This window comes from Cheilinus undulatus, linkage group 14, assembly GCF_018320785.1.
Source record: "Cheilinus undulatus linkage group 14, ASM1832078v1, whole genome shotgun sequence".
Taxonomy (NCBI): Eukaryota; Metazoa; Chordata; class Actinopteri; order Labriformes; family Labridae; genus Cheilinus; species Cheilinus undulatus.
In genome coordinates, this window is record NC_054878.1 from 19,159,881 (window position 1) to 19,181,086 (window position 21,206).

General features: G+C 39.4%; 2 protein-coding genes across 2 annotated transcripts in view; both read right to left on the reverse strand.

Moving 5' to 3' along the window:
- Window positions 1-6,815, reverse strand: part of znf410 (zinc finger protein 410) — a 32,470-nt gene extending 25,655 nt beyond the window's left edge. The window contains exons 1-6 of the mRNA XM_041805017.1: window positions 6,696-6,815; window positions 6,270-6,351; window positions 6,143-6,194; window positions 5,876-6,008; window positions 2,515-2,700; window positions 1,495-1,704 (exon numbers count right to left, since the gene is read on the reverse strand). Of these exons, the coding sequence (XP_041660951.1) occupies window positions 1,495-1,704; window positions 2,515-2,700; window positions 5,876-6,008; window positions 6,143-6,175 (562 nt within the window). The 5' untranslated portion in view covers window positions 6,176-6,194; window positions 6,270-6,351; window positions 6,696-6,815. The remainder of the gene's footprint in view (window positions 1-1,494; window positions 1,705-2,514; window positions 2,701-5,875; window positions 6,009-6,142; window positions 6,195-6,269; window positions 6,352-6,695) is intronic.
- A 3,919-nt stretch (window positions 6,816-10,734) lies between these two features.
- Window positions 10,735-20,414, reverse strand: cipcb (CLOCK-interacting pacemaker b). Its single transcript, XM_041806131.1, has 4 exons — window positions 20,035-20,414; window positions 19,364-19,525; window positions 18,048-18,235; window positions 10,735-16,479 (listed from the first exon to the last, which is right to left on the reverse strand). The coding sequence occupies exons 2-4, from the start codon at window positions 19,470-19,472 to the stop codon at window positions 15,571-15,573; spliced, it is 1,206 nt and encodes a 401-aa protein (XP_041662065.1). The 5' UTR covers window positions 19,473-19,525; window positions 20,035-20,414; the 3' UTR covers window positions 10,735-15,570.
- Between the last annotated feature and the right edge of the window lie 792 nt (window positions 20,415-21,206).

Genomic DNA, 21,206 nt, shown 5'->3' on the forward strand with positions numbered 1-21,206 from the left:
CTACAGAGTGAATACAAACAGCAAAAAGGAGTGGTAAGAAGTTACAGTGTTTAATATTTGGGAACGCCTGAAGAAGCATCAACCTTTCACACTGAGCTGTTTTTGTTGCTGTTGTGTTATATCATCATATTATATTACCATAATATCAGCAGATATGAAACTTTCTGCTGATATTTACAACCAACATTTTGGCTATAAAAATCTGCCTATATCTGGTGTAAATATTGGATTTAGGAATAAGTACGTTAGCTGAGTTTTAGCCTTGACCAACAGACCTACATCAGCTGAAGTCTTTCTTTATTCATCGTCATTCCTTACACTTTAAACTGCTTTAAGAACATAGTTTTTAGGTCGGGACTACATTTAAATCTCTGTATCGACATTCGTATCAGCTAAAATCATTTCATAAATATAGGCACATCAGAAATCCAACAGTTTCAATATGGTGCATCCCTACTTTAAAATAAACCATGAAATTGTTTGATCACCTGTTAGCTGGTGCTTCATTTGTTGTCTGTTGAATCTGTTTATTTTTAAGTTTTCATTACTGAGCTGCTCCACACATAAAACACACTCAGGACTTTCCTCTGCATTTCCAAAAGCTTTGGAAGGCCAGCATTTCTTTATATTTTCACTCTAACATCATGGGCATTTTTCTGTGGCACTCAAAGTTTGGTACCGCTCGCTCTCTCCTTCGCCCAGTCAAACCAGAGGGCACTTACAGGTGTCACTGAGGGTCGCACGAAGACAGGGTAGGGGGGAGGGACTGAGAGTGACAGCCCCTCACACAGCATTTAGAGCAAATGAATACTCTTTTTACTCTGACGAATGGTGACCCAATAAAAACTGGCCCACGGCCCACTTTGGGTTCAAGTTTAGGAAAGGCTGCTCTGAGCTTCATTAGTATTTCCAGCAGCTTCGCCTATCCATGTAAATGTGAACAGAAGGGAACCACAGTAAGCCACAGAAATGGGCTCTTATTTGCGAGTGAGTTCTGATTATTGGTTGTCACTGAAGACGTTTTAATATTGCACCGTGATGTCCTGCAGTCAACTAGGCAAATAAATGTCAAAACCAGATGTTAATGCAAGGTATAACCAACAGTAAAACCTCTTCTGGATGTGTTTGTGCTGATTTTGGCGCCCCCTGTGGATAAAGCAGCACCTCTTTTTCTCTTTACTGACTTTTCCCTGTGCATGCATGTTTAATATTTTACCCAAAAATCATCATGTTGTCTTCCTAAAGAATCTTACAGTGAGAAAAAGGTCCTTTTGATAGCTTTGATTGCTGTCGATCATTTTGTCTGACACCAATTCCACAGCAGACATAGCTGCACAGGACTCATTAATTTTCCTGTTGATGGTCTCACTCACTTTGATGGTTATTAAGAGACTTCAGCAAAATTTGAGTGTGTTTCATATCCAGGTAAAATCTTCTCACAGGAGCTTTAATTTTTGCGTTGATGAAACAAAGTGGCTTTACGGTTACTGGCACCTGCAGCTTTGGCGTCCTGGCTGGCCTTGGCATCTCTTGCAAGCTGCGCCCGTGTGGCGGCGATCAGGCTGTCGTGTGCCAGCTCCTGTACCCGCAGATACCAGGGAGCGCTGCCATCCATCCCATAGTCCCCTGATGAGACCCCCTCATCGTCATCCTCCCCAGCGCCATCTGCGGCGAAGATCAGCGACTCGGAAGAAGCTGTGATGCCTGTGAGGGAAAGGCAGAAGGACGATCACTGTGAAAGAAGAAACTCAAGGCTATTCCAAAAGTCTGCAGGATCACCAATGGCCTGAGTCCCCCGAGGTCATATCTTTGAATTCATTATTGTTTCTCTATCAAGCTCAGCAGTTTGTGTTTAATGTTTTATTCTGGAAGGCTAAGAAGATGCTGGCAAACAGACACATAAGTTGACACACTGAAAACAACACAATCCCCCTTTATGCATGATTTGAATTTAATGTAACAAAAGGCAGAAAGTGATTCTGCCCTCTGAAAAGTCTTTTCTATCCGTCACATCGCTCACTGAGTCACAGACTGAACACAGCGCACTGCACAAAAGGTGCATGTCAAGGGACCAAAATTAATTTTCTGGCTCTGCTGCCAAAGGCTGATGAACCAAGAGAATGTGCCTGCCAAGGATCATTTCTTCCAGCCAAAATAATTCACAGTTTTCTTCATGAAAATGTGTCACCTCATTTCTTTTTAGCGCCCTGTGTGAAATCTGGAGCCATATGAGACACAAAGTGCAGACAAAAAAAAACAGATTTAAAGTTTTAATGTAAAACTTCTCAGCCTTTTAAAACGATGTTTGAAATCCATCAGGGAGTGACTCATCAGCATACAGGAATAAAGAATTTATTTATTGAGAGAAATATGGAAAAATGCAGATAGCTGGTTGATAAACTTCTGCAGACAGGAGGAGTTTGTCTTCTATGAAATTTACAGAGTAAAAGCACATTGGATGTAAATTTTAGACTCATACATATAAGGGTTGGCTGTTGTTTAGATTACTCCTACCTTTTGCGAGGTTTAGCAGGACATATGAAGTGCTTTCTGACTGCTGTAGGTCATGAAGGATGGGTGGAGGGCTGGGTGAAGCCTGTGGATGAGAGTGCGACTGGACCACTAATGGGCTTCGCTCTGACACACCTCTGAACTCTGATAGTGAGGGAGAACTCTCAGGCTCATGGCTCAGGCCCCCATCTGAGGAGAAATCAGTGTTTCAAGGTTTCAGTAAAGAATAAACTCTACAAGCTGTCTGTTAATAAAATCCCCAAATATTCAGGCATCTCTTAGGCAGGTGATACTGCTCATGTTTTTTGGATGATCGGAGCTAACTTCATCTAGAGACAGAGACATGGCCATTTAACAAAATTTAACACCAAGACAAAAATGGAGAAAACCTTCCAATTACTCCTTCAATTAACTCCACCGGATCTTTTGAAAGTATTCTATTCTAGTGTCTGTTTTGGGTAATTATTTGAAAAGCTATCAAATAAAGCTAGGCTGCTTGACTTTTTGCACCAAGAGTGGTTGAATGTCATTGAGCAGAATTATGAAAGGCTGGCGGAGAACATGCCAAGCCCAAGAGAGCTTTGACTAAATCAGGGTTATTCCACCAAATAATAATTTCTGAATTCATCCCAAGTTAAACCAAAAGTATTCTGCTGATGAAAAATGAACATGACCTTTTTTTCATTGCATCATTTGCAATCTAAATAACACTGCATCTTATTATGATCTCATAAGATTTAATTTGCAGCAAGAAAAGGAGATAATAAGAATATCTTGGGTAGAACTGAGAAAAAACATTGTGCAAAATAAAACAAATGTTCATTTCAATCAAGGGACTACCAAAGAAAAGAAAATGCATGGAATATGTAGATGTATACATTTACATTGAGACTGTAAGATTGATACATCATCAAATGTTTAACTAGTAAGGTCTTTACACACAGCTTTTTTTTTGTCCCGTTTTCTTTTTAAAAGCTCATGTGGTGTTACTCATGTTCGTACACTGACGCCAGAACTTTCATCTGTCATTATTTTCTGTAATAGATTTGATTTTTTAGTTTTTTTCTTATATGTCAAAGTCATTTAAATGGGCAACTTATGATTCAGAGCAGTTACTGCTCACTTCTTGCTGTAAAAAAATGGAATTGTCTGACAGCCTTTATAAATATATATGTGTGTCTTGTTTGGTAGAGGAGATCAGTTTTGGGATCTGGGTTGCATTTTGCATGAGGCTTGTGGAGTTTCGACAAAGCTTTTAAATCTTCTGAGTTTGTGCTTAGAGTTTTGAAGATTTAGGTCACAGTTTCTGGAAACGTGTTTGTACATTTGTGAGAAACTGTAATCACAAAACTACTGTGTCACCGCATGCGATGCTAAAGTACACCTTTTTTGTACGTACCTACAGCAAATAAGGAGAAAATGTTTGAGGGATAGCTGTTATACCACCAGTTTGAACTGTGTGGTAGACAATAAAGAGGATTTTTGTACTATGAAATACTGCACATTGCCTGTAACAAGTATTCACCCCCTTGGATGTTTTACCCTTCTATTAATTTTCATGTTCAATATAATTTGGCTTTTTATTTAACAAATATTCATTACAAAAACTGTTTTGAAAGTGAAAACAGATTTCTTGAAAGTAATGTTAATTAAATAAAAATATGTAATGTCAAATAAGTGACAGCATAAATATTCAGCTCCTTTGAGTCAGTATTTAGTAAGAAAATATGGACACTGCAATTTTACTCCATTCTTCTTTGTAAAACTGTTCAAACCGCGTCAGGTTGCACAGAGACTTGGCCACTCCAGAACACTCACCTCGTTATCTTTAAACTACTTCTGTGTAACTTTCACTGTATGCTTCAGCTCATTTTCTTGCTAGAAAATAAATCTTTTCCCAAGCTGTAGTTCTCTTGCAGACTGAAAAAGATTGTCCTCCAGGATTTTCCTATATTTTGCCACATTCATTTTACCCTCTACCTTCACAAGCCTTCCTGAGCAAGCCTAATGTTACCCAAAAATCTGGAGTGAGTGAGTGCTTAGATTATTGCAACTCAGTAAACACCTTTATCAGCCAAAAATCGATTCACTGCCAGCAGACAGTGAGAAATGCAGCAGCTCAGCTTTTAACAAGGAACAACGAATGTGTCCATATCCCTTCCATTTTAGCTTCCCTCCACCGGCTGCAAGTTGATTTAAGGATTTATTTTTAAAAAATTTTTTAAAGATCATTTTTAGGGCATTTTGCCTTTAGATAGAATAGCTGAAAAGAGAGGGTCAGACATGCACCAAACAGGGCCAAGACCAGGAATTGATCCTGCAACCAGTGAGTTGAGGGCAAGAGCCTCTGTATAGGGGCGCTTGCTCTACCCACTGAGCTTAAAGGTGCAGTGTGTAAAACTGAATATCAACATCTAGAAGTGGGTTCTAGATTGCATTTCTCTGCTGGAAACTGTGGCAACCAGTTGAATTTAATGTGTATCTGTAATGTGAATACAATACAATACAATACAATAATTTTATTTATCCTTTTTTCCTCTATGTTACCATGGAAACATATAAAAATCCAAGATGGTGGCATCCATGGAGGGGACCCTCCCTATGTATGAATTAAAGGTTTATTCTGAGTTGTTTTTTTTTTTTTTTTTCAAAATAGCTGTTTTTGAATTTAGATGGCTAACACTTATTTAAATAGACCATCTTAGAAATGTTTTGCTTTATTTTACTAAGTTTGTTCAGCTAAATGCTACTAGGCTAAATATCACTGCACCTTTAAGGCCTGACTTTAAAACTCTTTTACTAACTTTTGAGGCACAGACTGGGCTGGTCCCTCCATATATATTCTGAGTTTTTATCCTCCTATAAGCCAGGATGCAGTCAGAGATCCTCTGGTAGGGCCCTGCTGACTGTTTTAAGACCCAAGCTGAAAACCAAATGTGACAGAGCTTTTGCTATCAGAGCCCCCAGACTTTGGAACAGCCTGCCAGAGGAGATCAAACTTGCAGAGTCAGTCTCTCATTGTATTTCTCTACTCAGAAAAAAAAGCTTTTACTCTTTTATGTTAACTTTTCTTTATAAATTTATTTCTTACGTCATTTTATTGTTTGTTTGCTTACTTGTATGATTGCTCATTGTGTTTGTTGACTTTTATTGTGTTTTTCATATTTGTTGTGAATCACCTTGTCATTTGTATTGAAAAGTGCCATACAAATAAAGTATTATTATTATCGTTATCATTTTTATTAGTAGTAAGGAATCCCCAGTTATACAGTGTAGCAGATATCAACACTGAAAGTGATCTATATGTGAAACCACTCCTAATTTAGACCTGCATTAAACAGAAGGAGATAAATAACCAGCCTACCTGTGAGCTCCAGCGGGCTGCACAGTGAGCTTTCAGCCGGGGTGAGCAGAGGAAGACAAGGGTGTTTGGACTCCGAGTCCTCCAGACCCTGCACAAGAGGGATGGACGCGTTCTGTACAAACTGCACCAGCAGCTGGACACAGAAATCAACAATAAAAAGATACGTTAAGGATGTAGAGATTGTGTCATATTTAGCGTAGAATTCAAAGTCTCTACTAAGTCTGCAGTTATGATGAAGAGTGAGCATAAATATGATGACAGGATTACCTCTGGTTTGGAGTCAAGCTCATCAGAAAGCATTGATCACCCTGTTTTAAACCTGCACAATAAAACAATAATAGCTTTCAATCAAATGCACCATATTATGTTTAAATCTGAATATAGCAACAAATACCTCAAATGTGACCAGCTGAGAGTAGATACTGTCAATCATGCATGCAGGTTGCAGGTCATCTCTGAGTCCAAACCATCACAGTCTGAGGACAAACAAAACAAAACCACAAATCATCAACTAATCTACAGGAGGACGAGAGCAGCAACAATTGTGATGCTCACAATTGTGAGTCCAAATAAGTGACAAATAGGCATTTTAAAAAGCCATCCTTGAGCTGGAATAGCTATGTACCAGTCGTTATTGCTTGTGATGAAAGTGACAAACTGCGTTATTAACTTAGCTAGCAGGGTTAGCACTTAACAAACTAGCTACCGGGGCTAACAGGTAGATGTTAGCTACCCGGTGTTAAAGCTTGGCCTCCTACGATACACAGTGCATGCTACCGTAGTTATTAATACTTTATTAACATGGAAAAGACTCGTTTACCTTGTAATGTTTGTCCAACTGAAGCTACAAGGTGTCAGCTGTAAGAGAATAATAGTCCCAAAACAGAGTAGCAGGTTTGTTCTACGGAGTCTCGGATGGAACAATGTGAGCGAACTTCCGCGTTCGCTTTAATTGGAATCTGTACCACCGGCGCCACCCAGTGGACAAAATTTCGAACTGCATCATTTGCCCTCTGTGCATGCAGATCAGGCCTCTACCATCAGGGAAGAGGTTAACTCAGGCAAGGAGCACCAAATCTAACAGATAACCTTAGGACAGGTCATTCGTTCCATCAGCTGTGGGGTTAACATGATTAAATCCATGGGAGTTGTATTGCCTGTAAAAAGTATTCACTCCCTTGGATGCCTTTTATTGATTTTATGAATCAACCATGGGCAATACATTTTTTTTGTGACAAAAAGCTCTCTAATGTCAAAGTGAAAACATATTTCTACAAAGTAATGTCAATTACACAATGTTAGATAAGTGGCTGCATAAATATTTGCCCACAGAAAAGAGACTGGCCTAATTCAACACAGGTCCAGTCAAATGGTGCTTGTAGTCTCACAGTTAATGAAATGGGGAAACATCCTTTAGAGTTCACTTAAATCCATCATCAACCTGAGTGACCATTCAAGAGAGAGACGAATGAGAGAGTCCACCAAGACATCATTATGACTATTACCATAGTTATCATATGACTACTCTGAAAGAGTTACAAGCTTCAGCAGCTGAGAAAGGAGAGACTACATACAACAGCTGAGTTCTTCAACAGTCAGTGCTTTAAGGGGGAGTAGAAAAGGGAAGCTTCTTTTGAAGAAAAAGGTTAAATCTCCACTAGAGTTCACCAAAAGACAAGTGGGAGACTCCATGGTCAAGTGGAAGAAATTTCTTTGGTCCAGTGAGATCAAAATGGTGCTTTTGGCCATCAGACAAGACACCAAATGCTGCACATCACCATAGACACATCATCATCACTGTGGAGCATGGTGAAAGCAGCATCATATGGTGAGGATGCTTCTTTGCAGCCAGCAGACAGCCCTTTTGAAACAATAAGGACATGCTACCATAAACTAAGGGTTGTGAAAAACAAGGCAAAAATTTAATCTGTTGTTTAAAAAACTTTCTAATCTTTAATTTTTATTTGCCTGGAAATTACACACACGCCCCAACATATACTTTTAAAGCCAAAGATATTTTTGTATATTTTATTTCTTTATTCTATATTAGGATTAAGTTTCCCCCCAAAGTTGGGAAACCTGTTTGTGCTGTAGGTTATCCTTTTTTGAAAGTCTTATTTAGAGCAGTGGAGCACAGTCAGTGGGTCACTAATGTGTCTGGGAAAAAAAAAAAAAAAACGTGTCAAGAAGTAAATTAAATATAAAAAGCAGGGTAGGGTTGTAACTCCTTGCATTACTCAAATTACTGTAATTATCTCCCAACCTTTGCAGCAAGAAAGAATATTCTGCTTTTCTGGATCAAACACATTGTCCCTACCAAGAAGCCATGCCACAGCTAATTACAGAGTTACAGTCCTGAACAAAAGTAATGGCACCCCTGGAATTTTTCCAGAAAATACACCATTTCTCCCAGAAATTGTTGCAATTACCATTTTTTTTGGTAAACATTTGTTTATTGCCTTTATATGCATTGGAACAACACAACAAATCTGAAGAAAATACACAAAATTGACATAATTTTACACAAAACTTAAAAAATGGGCCAGACAAAATTATTGGCACCCTCAACTTCATATTTGGTTGCACACCCTTGGAAAAAAATAACTGAAACCAATCGCTTCCTATAACCATCAACAAGCTTCTTACACCTCTCAAATGGAATTTTAGACCACTCTTCTTTTGCAAACTGCTCCAGATTTCTCAGATTTGAAGGGTGCTTCTTGCATCAGCAACTTTGAGATCTCTCCGTAGATGTTCAATGGGATTTAGATCCAGACTCTTTGCTGGCCACTTCAGAACTCTCCAGCACTTTGTCTCCAACCATTTCTTGGTGTTTTTTGAGGTATGTTTTAGGTCATTGTCCTGCTGGAACACCCATGACCTCTGACGCAAACCTAGCTTTCTGACACTAGGCCCTACACTGCAGCCCAAAATTTTTTGATAGTCTCCAGATTTCATGATTCCTTGCACACAGTCAAGGCACCCAGTGCCAGAGGCAGCAAAATAACTCCAAAACATCTTTGAACCTCCACCATGTTTGACTGTAGGTACTGTGTTCTTTTCTTTGTAGGCCTCATTCTGTTTTCTGTAAACAGTGGAATGACGTGCTTTTCCAAAAAGCTCTTAGTGTCATCTGTCCACAAAATGTTCCCCCAGAAGGATTGAGGCTTACTCAGGTACATTTTTGCAAACTCCAGTCTGGCTTTTTTATGTCTCTTTGTCAGCAGTGGGGTTCTCCTCGGTCTCCTGCCATAGCGTTTCATCTCATTCAGATGACCATGTATAGTCTGAGCTGACACTTTTGCACCCTGAGTCTGCAGGACAGCCTGAATTGGTGTGGAAGTTGACTGAGGATGTTTATCCACCATTCCAACTATCCTATGTTGCATTTTTTGTCAATTTTTCTCTTCCGTCCACGTCCAGGGAGATTAGCCACAGTTCCATGGTTGTAAACTTCTTGATTATATTACGCACAGTGGACAAAGGAATTTCAGGATCTCTGGAGATGGTCTTGTAACCTTGAGATTGTTCATATTTTTCTACAATTTTGCTTCCTAAGTTCTCAGACAATTCTCAGCTCTTCTTTCTCTTCTACATGCTTGGTGACACTCACAGGCACACAGCACAAAGGTTGAGTCAACTTTTATACATTCTAACTGGCTAATTGGCACCTGTTACTTGACGCAGGTGAGTTTAAATGAACATCACATGCTTGAAATAAAATGATTTACCCACAGTTTTAAAAGGGTGCCAATCATTTTGTCCGGCCCATTTTTGAGTTTTGTGTAAAATTATGTCAATTTTGGCTTTTTTCTTCTGTTTTGTTCCAATGCACATAAATGAAATAAACATGTGTATACCAAAAAAATTGGTAATTGCAACAATTTCTGGGAGAAATGGTGTATTTTCTGGAAAAATTCCAGGGGTGCCAAGACTTTTGTCCATGACTGTACTCAATCAATAGCTGAAAAGAACTTCAGCCCCTTGCATTCCCTAATGGTGTAGAAATGTATCAACAGATCCTCAGATTCAAGCTACATTTAGGGGGAAATACAATATAATAGAGGTTACACTCCAAACTTTGGTGGTCTTTAGAAAACATGCCTTTTATATTACTTAATTTTCCTGTTGTAAGTACGATTTCTATCTCTGACATTTCTGGCTTAAACCTCAGAGTAATATTATGAGGTATTCCCTTGATAGAGAGTTTAAATTGATGTTTCCTCAAGATCTTCAGAAATGAGATCACTAGACAACCTGAAATGCAGTGATCACAAGAAAACAATAAAATAAGACATATGGATGCTTGTCTACCTACGACTTCCATACAAAACTATTCTTTTCCCCACTGTTGTTATATTATATACTCACAATTAAACAATGTCTAACTAAAGACCGTCAGGACCAAGTATAAACTGCAACAGCCAGATTGCTTAATTAAGCTTAAACGGGGCCAGGTGCACTGGCAAGAGTAACTGCTTAATTCTCTGTAAAATAATTAAATTGGTGTTCCTGTTGTTACCCATTTGTTTTAAGTTCTGTAACATAAAATGAATTTTTATTGTATGTTCTTGAGATAGTTGAACAACCCTTGTGTTGTCACTTAAACTTTTACTGCTGAAGGACAGATGACAGATGAACTTCATGACTCCTGAAGTGTGATCTTCACTGTCTCTCATCCTGCTGGTGTGATTAGAAAGGTGTCTGAAAATCTCCCAAAATAAACATCTCAGTCCTCTTTCTCACTTTCCTCAGAGATTACCAACATAAGTAATGCCCCTCCTTGTGTAAAATAAAATTATTTAATTAGTCCAAACAGTTCTGATGGAAAGCTCTGCAAAAATGAACAAGGACATATTCTTTGTAATGCCATTTATTACACAAGCAATGAGTTTCTAACTCCACTGATACAAAAAGAAGTTTTAAAGCGCACAACATCAACCCTTTAAATCATAGTTTATTGTTCTTGGATTGGTATAGCTGAAGAATCTGTATTTATAACAAGTTCAATGAAATTTCTGTTTAGGTAAATCCTCCACAGTGGTTCTCTTATGAGGATTTAAACACCTGTATATTTACATGTTCAGAATAAAAATGCCAGCAAGCCACGGTACATTCACTTTGCCTGAAAGGACTACAGGAACTATTTGGGCTACTGATCACGTTGCTGGTGCAAGACTGAATCATGTTGATAAATCAAAAACAATGTATTCTTACACAAACATTTCAGCATCTTTTCAGTGAAAGAAGGCAAACAAAAATGCACCGAGGGACAAAGCTGCCAATGTTTACATGAAAAACTCAGAATCCAGTGTTATAAAATCACATCCTACTGAACAAGCATATCAGTATTTTCTTTTTTATTGTATATCTTTTCCAAAGATAACACAGGTTTGTAATAATGACAGCAAGGGCAGTCCATGATGCTGCAAGTAGCAGATACAGATTTAGGCTTATGATTTGATACAGCTAGTCCATCACATAGGGAGATTTAAAACAGTAACACAGCAGTGTGGATCTATGTAAACAAACTAAACTTTAGATTACAGCTGATGGTAACCAAACTTTGATAGGTGTGCAAACCTCAAACAGATGGCATCCAACAAATGTAGCTCTTTAAAAAACAGACATGGCCTGTTTTGTTGTGCTTTTATTGACGATGTCATCTCTCACCTTTGTTATATTTCATGTAGCCCTCATACATCCAATCAAAGAGGAACCATTCTTCTAGACATTATTCTGCAATGTTTCTGTAAGTTTTGGTAAATGTGAGAGATGTGTTGTTGTGGGAAGGAAACCTTGCACTGTCAGTTTCTGTACTGATGAACATGTGGCAGCTGTAAAATGAGCTTAAGAAGCCAGAGAAAATTAGTTTCAGCACCTGGCTCGAGTGTCTTAATAAGGCTTTTAGAAAGGATACGTGGTCAATTTTCTACTTACTTTTCTATGACAGTAAGACTATTTAGCTAACCGTTGTTCCCAAAAACCTCAAAGTGTGAAGTGAAAAAAAATTTACAGCTAAGGTCAAAAGATTGACTAAAATATTTCACTTATGTCTGGAGCATTTAGAAAACATGCGACACAGAAGAACACAAAATGAACCAGAAATCCATACAGGTTCCTTCATACATGAATTTAGTGCTTCAGAAGTACTGCAAAGCTTCTTTTTCACCTTGGGATTGCTGAAAGGTGAATCAAAAATGCCACTGTGACATGACCTTTATGTGGTTGTTTTAGAGCAGAAACCTGTGACTGCACAAACAAAGACAGTTTGGCTGAACTAGTTAGTCACTGTCTTGTAAAGTCAAAACTGATTTAAGATAGAACAAATGGCTAACAAAAAATTGAATCAAGTCAGGAAAATTTACTTCTAGTCTTCTCTTCATTAAAAAGACCATTTTTAAGAGATTACTACAAAGTATCTGTGCAGAAAGACTGACCAATGATACGCACCTGTGCACCCTTTATAGAGCACTGGTACCCAAATGGTTTGGCAGGTCAAGTCTTAGTGTGCCATGGGAATTTGCACAACAATACCCACTTAGAACGACTACACAACAACTGCAAATACTGAAACAAGTGTTAAGAAGCTATTTCGCATGGATATGAACATGGTTTGCCTTGATCATAGGTGTGCCTTGGACAAAAAGTTTGAAAACCACAGCTTTAGAGTAAAAACATCCACTGACTCAGACACAGCTGCTTTAAAAATAAGAATCATGAGGGGGACTAGGTTCTTTCCGTGTGCCCCATGTAGGGAGGTCGTTGTCTTTGACATGGATGGTCCAGGCTCAAAATCCAGCACGTGGCTTCTTTCCTGTATGCCATTCCCCAGTTTCTAGCTCTGTCCACCATTCAACAACAATAAAGGCATAAAAGTCCCAAACCAAACGTGAGAAAAAATAAGAGCCAAAGAGTTCAACAGAATGCTTCAAAGAGTGATATAACTACAGAGCTAAAGGGGTGAAGGTATTTCTCAAACCACAATTCATTCATCAAGGAACCCAAACCTCAGCGTTGGTTAATGCAAAAGTAGCTTAAATGTGATCCCTTTTAAATCAGCAATAGCACAATAAAGTACAAAGTCATCACATCAAATATTAAAACATGGTCAAAGACAGAACATGAAAAACATTTTGCATAATGAAGAAACCGTTGTTTAAAAAAACTGACACTGTGAAGTAATGCATGGCTGTACAATAGCAAAAGTATTTATATACTGGTAGTTTTTATGTTGCCTCTCAATGCACTTCAAGTACTGTAGCTTAGAAAAATTTGCAGTCAGCGTCAAATAAGCTACCATAGCTGCCGATAAATTCTGCGCAGAGGTTTAATCAGAGCCGCTCTCGGGTTATTTTAGTGCAAATGCAAAGCTCTGCAGCGTACATCTGGTTTGGATATTAAGGCCATAATTTATTCAAATAAAACAAAACTCAAACAACTGATCCTAATTTAGACAATGCAGCTGTTAGACTTTCTCTGTACCTCTGGACTCATGAGGCCCAAAGCTGATACACAACAACTGGTCTTCATTTAGAAACCTGGCTTGATGATTGTTGCAGAAAGGTTAACAGGAACAGAGAGGAATTTAGAACAGAAAATCTGTGCCGAAGCTGGACAAAACTGACAGAATAAATTACATCCATGTGTACAGTATATAAAAAAAAGAGGTGAAAGAACACATACAGGTTACTGACAGTTATTGCTGAACTAAAGGAGGCACCCATTTTCATTGGGATCATATCAGGGAAGCATCTAAACGGCTGAAAACAGCTTTCATCCTGTCAGTTCATGCTATAACACAACTTCCGGCAACATGATGGGAATGTTAAACTGAAAACCATTAAATAGAAATGGATGTGCCAAATCTTCCACATCAGCTCTGAAAATGCATCTGCAACTGAAAAGACACTTAAGGCGCATGTTTGTCTCTTTAAAGATGCTGACGGGTGAGAGGCTCTGGACCCATTCAGTGACATGAGTCGTTCCACAAGCCTGTCACAATCATCAGTTTTACATAAGCACAACTGCTGCATATTAATAACTCTGATTATGTACACAGTTTGAATGTCAACTGCAACACAACAGTATCACAGCTTTACACATGAATACAGAAAATCAAAAGATTTGTCAACATAATCAATTCATGTATTGTGACATTCTCGAGTCAGAAAGAGCAGTCTACTGATGCCTCAGTCTTAAACGAAAACTTCTTGTCGTGCACTTTTAAAGTTAAATATCCAGCCTCAGGGGTTTTAATCAAGCTCTGCGATTCCAAGCCTTTGTTGTGCATTCAGTAAAACAAAAAGTTTCATATTCATCCTTTCGTGCCTCAGATCCAAATCTCTTAGGGCTTTAGGTCTTGATTGCAGATGAGCAGAATATTTCTGTGCAGCAGAGTAGAAATATCAGTGGAAGAGATGTCATCAGTATGGCAGAACAGTGAGTTGTGTTTCTGGCCTTATTTGAGCTTAGGCCTCTGACACACCAAGCAGACAGCTGAATGTGGGACTTTCATTTTGAGCATCATTTCCTGCCCACAGCGCAGGTTCCTACAGTGCCTACGTTTTAGAAGTAAGAGAGACTGCACAATGATTTTTTAAAGTGATCAGATTGTATTTTTACATCAAGATATCAGGCACCTTTTGCAGCAACTCTGTAGCCTTAAAAAAACTACATACACTGGTAATCCTGCTTTCCAAAGCAGAGAAACAAGAAATGGTGGTCCCCATCTTGCCTTCCAACCTTCTCTCTGACCATAGCCTGTTTAAATTCCGACAGTCTTGCTTTTCTTGTACCAGCACAGATTTTACTCTGACATTAAAAGACTTTCAAGAGTCAAGATATGATGTTTCTGTGTAGCACAGGGTAAAAAAACCCATAAGCTGCTCAAACTGGTTTTCAGAGCATCCAAAATGCAATGCATTTTGAATCACCTCCAAATGAGGCTTAAATCTGGTCTGCAAAATTAACTTTCTATGTGTGTTTTTGTGCCGCCCAGGCATTCTATAATTCAAAGAAGCTAAAAAATTTCAAATGGCAATCTGAACAAGTTCTTAGATGCAGCTCTTCTTAACTGACCTAGAACACCTTTTAGGTTTTCTTTAGTTTTTTCCTAATCCATATTTTCTTTTACCACCATGTAGTAAAAGCCTCAGAGTTCAGCAAAGCATGCACCATGTCCTCTGAATCTTTAAAAAGGATGCACTAATATTCTCAGTTCAGAATCTCAAACATACTCACAGACATATTCCACAAAATTCAAAGGGCAATAGAAACGGTAGCGCAGTTTGTTTTACTCCTCTCCCTCAATGTTTCCTAGATTACAAACACAGATTGCTGACTGAAATATTTCCCTTTACAAAGGTGCAAAACATATGTGTATGTTGGCAGTCAACTGGCCATAAGCTATACTTTTCAAGTGCACTTTTTAACAAGAGACATGAGGCAGCAAAAAGTTGTTATCTGCATCAAATCTTTGAGATCGGCTTGATGTATCAGGGCCCTTGGGCGGCTGGCAGCCAAAATGTAGGCCAGAGAGCTCACTATCTGTGTGTGTGTTGAGTGTGGGGTGTGAGTGTATTGTGGAGCACATTACTTTCGGTCCATCTGTCTCTGCACACTCCAACCCCCAACCCTGGTCTTCCTTTTCCACATCTCAGTCTAAAGGATTACTGTCTAGCACTAGTCTCGGTCTAATCTGCCTTTAAGCTGGTCTGAGCAGCTCTCTCCCTCTCTTTCTCTCGGTCCTCCTCCTGAAGCCGAGTCTGCAGTTTTAAACAGATGCTGGTGTCCCCACTCAACACTGCCTGCAGAAAGAGGTCTGTGTGCTCCTTCAGCTGGTCAAGGTCGCTCTGGGTGCGCCTGTTCTGTCGGTGGAGCTCCTTAGTGCGGAGTGCAATGTCGAGCAGGCCTGATTTGCTCAGAATGTTGTAGGTGTTGCAGAAGCGCTTCCTCTTTGTGTCAGCGTCACTGTCTCCTGATGAGCCGCTGTCTTGGTTGCTCCCCCAGGAAACAGGCTGCGTAAGGTTTTTGGAGCCTGTGGTTTGAGTCAAAGACAGGGAGGTGTTAAAGTCACACTGGCTGACAACCGATGAAGGCCTCTCCCTCACAGGACTGCTGCTACCACTGCTGGTGCTAGTTTCTGCTGTGTGGAGAGAAAGTCGGCTCTGCAGCAGAGGAGACATGGGGCTGGGGCTCAGAGGAAGACTGGGAGTGGTCGAGCTTGAATTAGTTGAGGCAACACTCAGACTTTTCTGCTGCTTCTCTCTCTGACAGTGTTCCCGGTGGGTGGAGGTCAAACCACTGCTTCTTTTTGAGTCAGAAGAACAAGACGAGACAGAGGATGATGAGGAAGCAGTCCCTCTACCTGAAGAACTGGAGCTGTCTCCAGGATGAGGAGCAATCTTGGGGTAGGATTTCAGGATTGGAAGATACTTCTTAGGGCGTCTGTGTCTCGAGGAGGCCTCTTTGGAGGCAGGGGAAGCCTGGCGAGAGACCACAGGCTGGAGAAAAACCACCTGAGGCTGCTGGACCACAGGCTGAACCACCTCCACTGTGGGACTGAAACTCCAGGGCTTCAGGGCGGGAGGATTATCTCCAGGCTACAAAGAGAGAAAAAGTCTAAATTAAATACTTTGAAAGGCGAGAAGCTAAAAAAATGTTCTCAGACAAAGGATTGTTCTTCCCTTTGTATATAGAAAGACTAAAGTTGCAACAATCATGTCACACAAAACAATAAAAGTTGCACATACTGCTAATTAAATCTGTGAGATTGTAATTCATAGAGTAAACCCTGCCAACTATTTAAGCATGCAGAAATTCTTACTAGAAACATAGTCTGATTCATCAGCACAATTTAACCTGAGAATAACTTTATAGCCATAGGGGTCACATTTTTTTCAGTAATAGACAAATAACTGAAATCATCATCTTTCATAATATTTAGACGTTATGAGTTGGCTATTATTCTGTAATGGTTCCAGCACTACCACCTACAGTGTTGCCTTGACAACATAGCAACCTGAATAGTTGCTGGATGATTACCAACTCCCCTTTCATGGCTTTGTGTATGACGTGGGTCTACTGACCACAGGTTCAGCTCTTCTTTGATCTGCTCATGAAACAGCTGTTACAAATCCATTTGTAGTTTTCACAATTACCAGAGAAGACTGCCTCGTAGTTCCATACATCTACAATTACATTACATTATCTAACAACACCTCATAATGCCTGAATGCTTATTTTTCTTCTCTATGTCCTTGAAGGTACTGAAATGACTTCTGAACGTTAATACCACTAAAATGAATTCAATGTCGTCTAGTCATTATTGAACCAACCTGGAGGAGGGAGGGATGACACGCAGTCCATTCATTCAGACAAACAGTAGAACCACATCATTAAGTCTGAAAGGCTGGGGTATTACTAGCGCAAAATGTAAACTTATACAACATTAAAGGACAACATAAGTCAGAATGACTACTTTAGTTACTGTGATGCAAATAAGCTACAACATAAAAATAAAAGCATAAAAACAATATTATGTACAATACTTTACTTACAGACACTTTCATATTTAAGTTTGCTGACAGGAAGAGTTTTAATGTGCACTTGCTTTCTATTTACAGTTATATATATTCCTATAGTAAATGCTATGCACTATAACACCAAAACAGATTTCTGTTCTGTTTAAACTTACTTGGTAAACAACCCATTTCTGATTATTTTTATCCATCAAAAAACAAGGGTGCAGGCTTTAACAATTTAATTATTAACAACACCAGTCTGCTTCAGGATTTGTTTGAAGGAAGTTTTGTCATCAAAACATTAAAAACTACCCCAGCACATTCTTGAGAGTCTCTTTTCCCATTTTCCTTCTTTTATGAAATATTAATTTAACGCTGACCTACTTCTGACCTGCTATCAGTGCACTAATTTGGTCAGCACTTAGTCTCGCCTGGAATGTGAATGGTCAGTCTTTCGGGTCACATTCCCGGCAGATATGACTTGACTGCGAAGGCATGTTCGAGTGGAACATAGGCACAGTAAACTTTGACCACATTCCTGTTATGACCTGCTCAAACCTTTGCCGTAAGTTCAAAGGTGAAAAGGTGGTTGTTGGTAGCAAGTTCATCTAAAAGAGTAAACACTTAGCTGAGCTGAAGCGCTGTACCTGCTTAAGGACGACGTTGTTCATGATGATCATAGGTGAGAGGTTGGAGTAGGAGCCTCCCACTACAGTTAACTGAGAGGGCTGGGGCCCTGAGCCAGACTTTTGTGGTCCCTGTGGTACTGCAGCAGGGCGGGGAGAATCCTCCGAGTCTGTGGTGTCCATGGTGCTTGTGTGTTCTGAGCTTGCATCTGTTGACAAGGAAGAAGAGAAGCTAGAGTTGAACAAAGTTAAGTTTTGAATTATAAAAGCAAATTTGTTTAATTAGATCTCCATTAACTTATGCATAGCAGCAGCTATCTTTCCTGGGGTCTATCCAATTCACATGTGACAATAAAAGCATAACAATAGGGCCGAAAGATTGGGGAAAATAATCAAATTGCGATTTAATATGCAATTATTTCAGTTCCTCAATTTGTGTATTTTTCAACATGCACAAGCAATAAGTCAGTCTATATGATAACCAACACAATATTAGGTAAATATAGGGTTAGGGTTATATAGTAGATTAATACAACTAAAGCTGAACAGTTAAACAAATATCGAATTGTGATCATCTTAAATCATATTGCAAATAAAATATAAATTGTTGTACTGAAGAGAGTGATCATTTTTACATCATTCTCATTTTGATTAAGAAAAACAGACAAAAATGAAGTGAAGCAAATGTGAAGTACGAATTTTTTAAACTATTCTAAAAAAAAAAAGGCACCTGACAATGTATGATGTGAAGAGCATAACACCTCTTCTGCAAAAACAGTTTAAACTGGTATTGTGACACACAATTCAGGTTAAAGAAATATTACACCTTTTGCTATGTGAACATTTGCTGCAGGCCATGTTGCAATGTAATCTACATTTTGATTAATTGCCCAACCCTACATACAGACATATGAAAATTAGGGATGAACAATATCATTTTTTTTCATTTGATATTTACAAATTGATTTTAGTCGATATAGATATTTAAATGTAGTTCAGACCTAAGACTTCAGTCCTCGAAACACAATTCAAAGTTTGAGGATGTTTAAATACAATGAATGATGATGAATACTGAACAAGACTTGAGCTGACATACTGTAGGTGTGTTGGTCCAGGCTAAAAGTCCATCAACTTATTTGTTCGTGCGGCCAATATTTACAACAGATGTATACTTTTAAAGCCAGAATATTAGTAGTACATATCGGCAGAAGTTTTAATCTGTCAATGCCGAAAACATCGTGCATCCCTAATAAAAAAATAAATAAAGTTCAAACATCTCGATGACACAATACAATAACAGAAGGACAAATACAATCAAAGCAAGAGCAAGTCCAAACCTGAGAAGCCAGAGTCTCTCTCTGAATCAGTCCGGGAGTCTCCTGACTTCATGATGCGAGGTCTGTTTACTACCCTTGAGTGACTCTCTGCCTTTCTCTTGGTGCTCATCTTCTCTCCTGTTGCACAAACAGCGTCCTTGGCTCTTCAAACTCCCACTGAAACTACATCAGCATATCAAAGACTGGGAATAATAATTTAAAAAACACTAAAAAATAGCTTGTTTTCATGTCTGTTGCAGTATACATATCAATACATGGACAGCAAATCGACAAACTAAATGTTAGCATTGTGCTTTTCCGTAAGAGAATGGCATTTTATTGCAGCTACACAAAGTAGTTTCATATGTCCCGCATTACATTTAAAGGGAAGCTAACACTGTACAAACGGCGTTGATGAACGTTGTTAGTTTGAGGCTCATGTGTTGCCCAAAGACCCAAACATTGATAACCAGCGACATAAAATTTGGTAAACTGCAGCAAACTTCATGAAAACGGACAAACTACCTAATATAAACTTCGCATAAACAAACAGGGCGAGCTAACAGACAGCTAGCACTACGCTTAGCTTCTTTCCGGGCTAACTAACGTAACAACGTTACGAAGTTCACACAAGGCAAGTTACAAAAATACACGACAAAACGTTCAAAAAACAGAAAAGACGGTGCGAATACTTTTTCCTTGTGGCAGTTCCAACGACGCAGTCCAAAAAAGTAGAGGATAAGTTGCTGCTGGACGGGCGGGTGGACGTGTGTAGTGTCGTCTCGGCGACTTTTCTTCCTTGGTGTGGCCGTTGCCGTAGCCGTTGACTGAGCCGCCTGCTACGCTGACAAGAACTCGGTGTTCCACGGTACCATACACGAGACACAGCGCCCCTCCCCTGCCTGCTCGGTCACATGCTGAGCACGGTGGCAGCAGCCGTTAGCCACAGCGCTTCAATAGTCCTCTTTGAGCGTCAAAACGGAAAGCAGACTAATGTCGGGCCATGGCCTTCCACTCATCCATCGACCATTGTCTTCAAACGGCGAAAAATGTAAACGACAGGATATTCACCAGTTCACCCATTCTGCCATATTTGGAAGTCAGGGGCGCGGTCTTGTCTGGAGTACCAGACACGTCACATTTTGTGCGTCGCTACGCTATACCACCTGGTCTGTTCCCGAGCGTCTGATTGGCCGGCGAAGCCAGCAGCTGAAAAACGTGACAACAGCCAAATGTGTGGCAAGTTGAGGACATTGTGTTCATCGTGCAGTTAGGAGGTGTACAGTACAGTGCAGTGCAGGCATCTCAAATGTACTGCCGGGAAAGCCCGTGACGGGAGGTTTCGAGCGTAATGTTCTTGTGTATTACATAATAGCCTGGCTGGCCTACAGCTAACCTAGGCAGAGTAAGTCTTCTCTGCTGCATGTTTCAATAAGTAAACAAACCACAGCTATTAGAACAAAACGTTCTCACGTGGAGGCCCGTTGGTTTTAAATGAGTTACTTTTGCCCCTGCAGCTTAACACACTGCAACAAATAAGACTGGAGGTGATGTGGCAAGATTTCTAATGGTAGTGTCCATGTATTCCTGAGAAAAAGACAACCACAAGTTTTATTTAAATTATACTCCCAAAGATATCAAGAAAACACAGCTTGAATTCAGAATAGACTGATGATCAGCTGTTTATCATGCATTTTATTAGTGGCTGACAGGTGGATTTCTATAAAATATACAATTTGAAGTCCTTTCTGATAAAACTCTTTCAATCTTAATTGTATTGGGGTTGTTTTAATTGATGAATAGGTTTAAAAACAAGAGCTATAGTTTTTCTCTTTTATGAAATATACCAGGATTATTTGCTGTA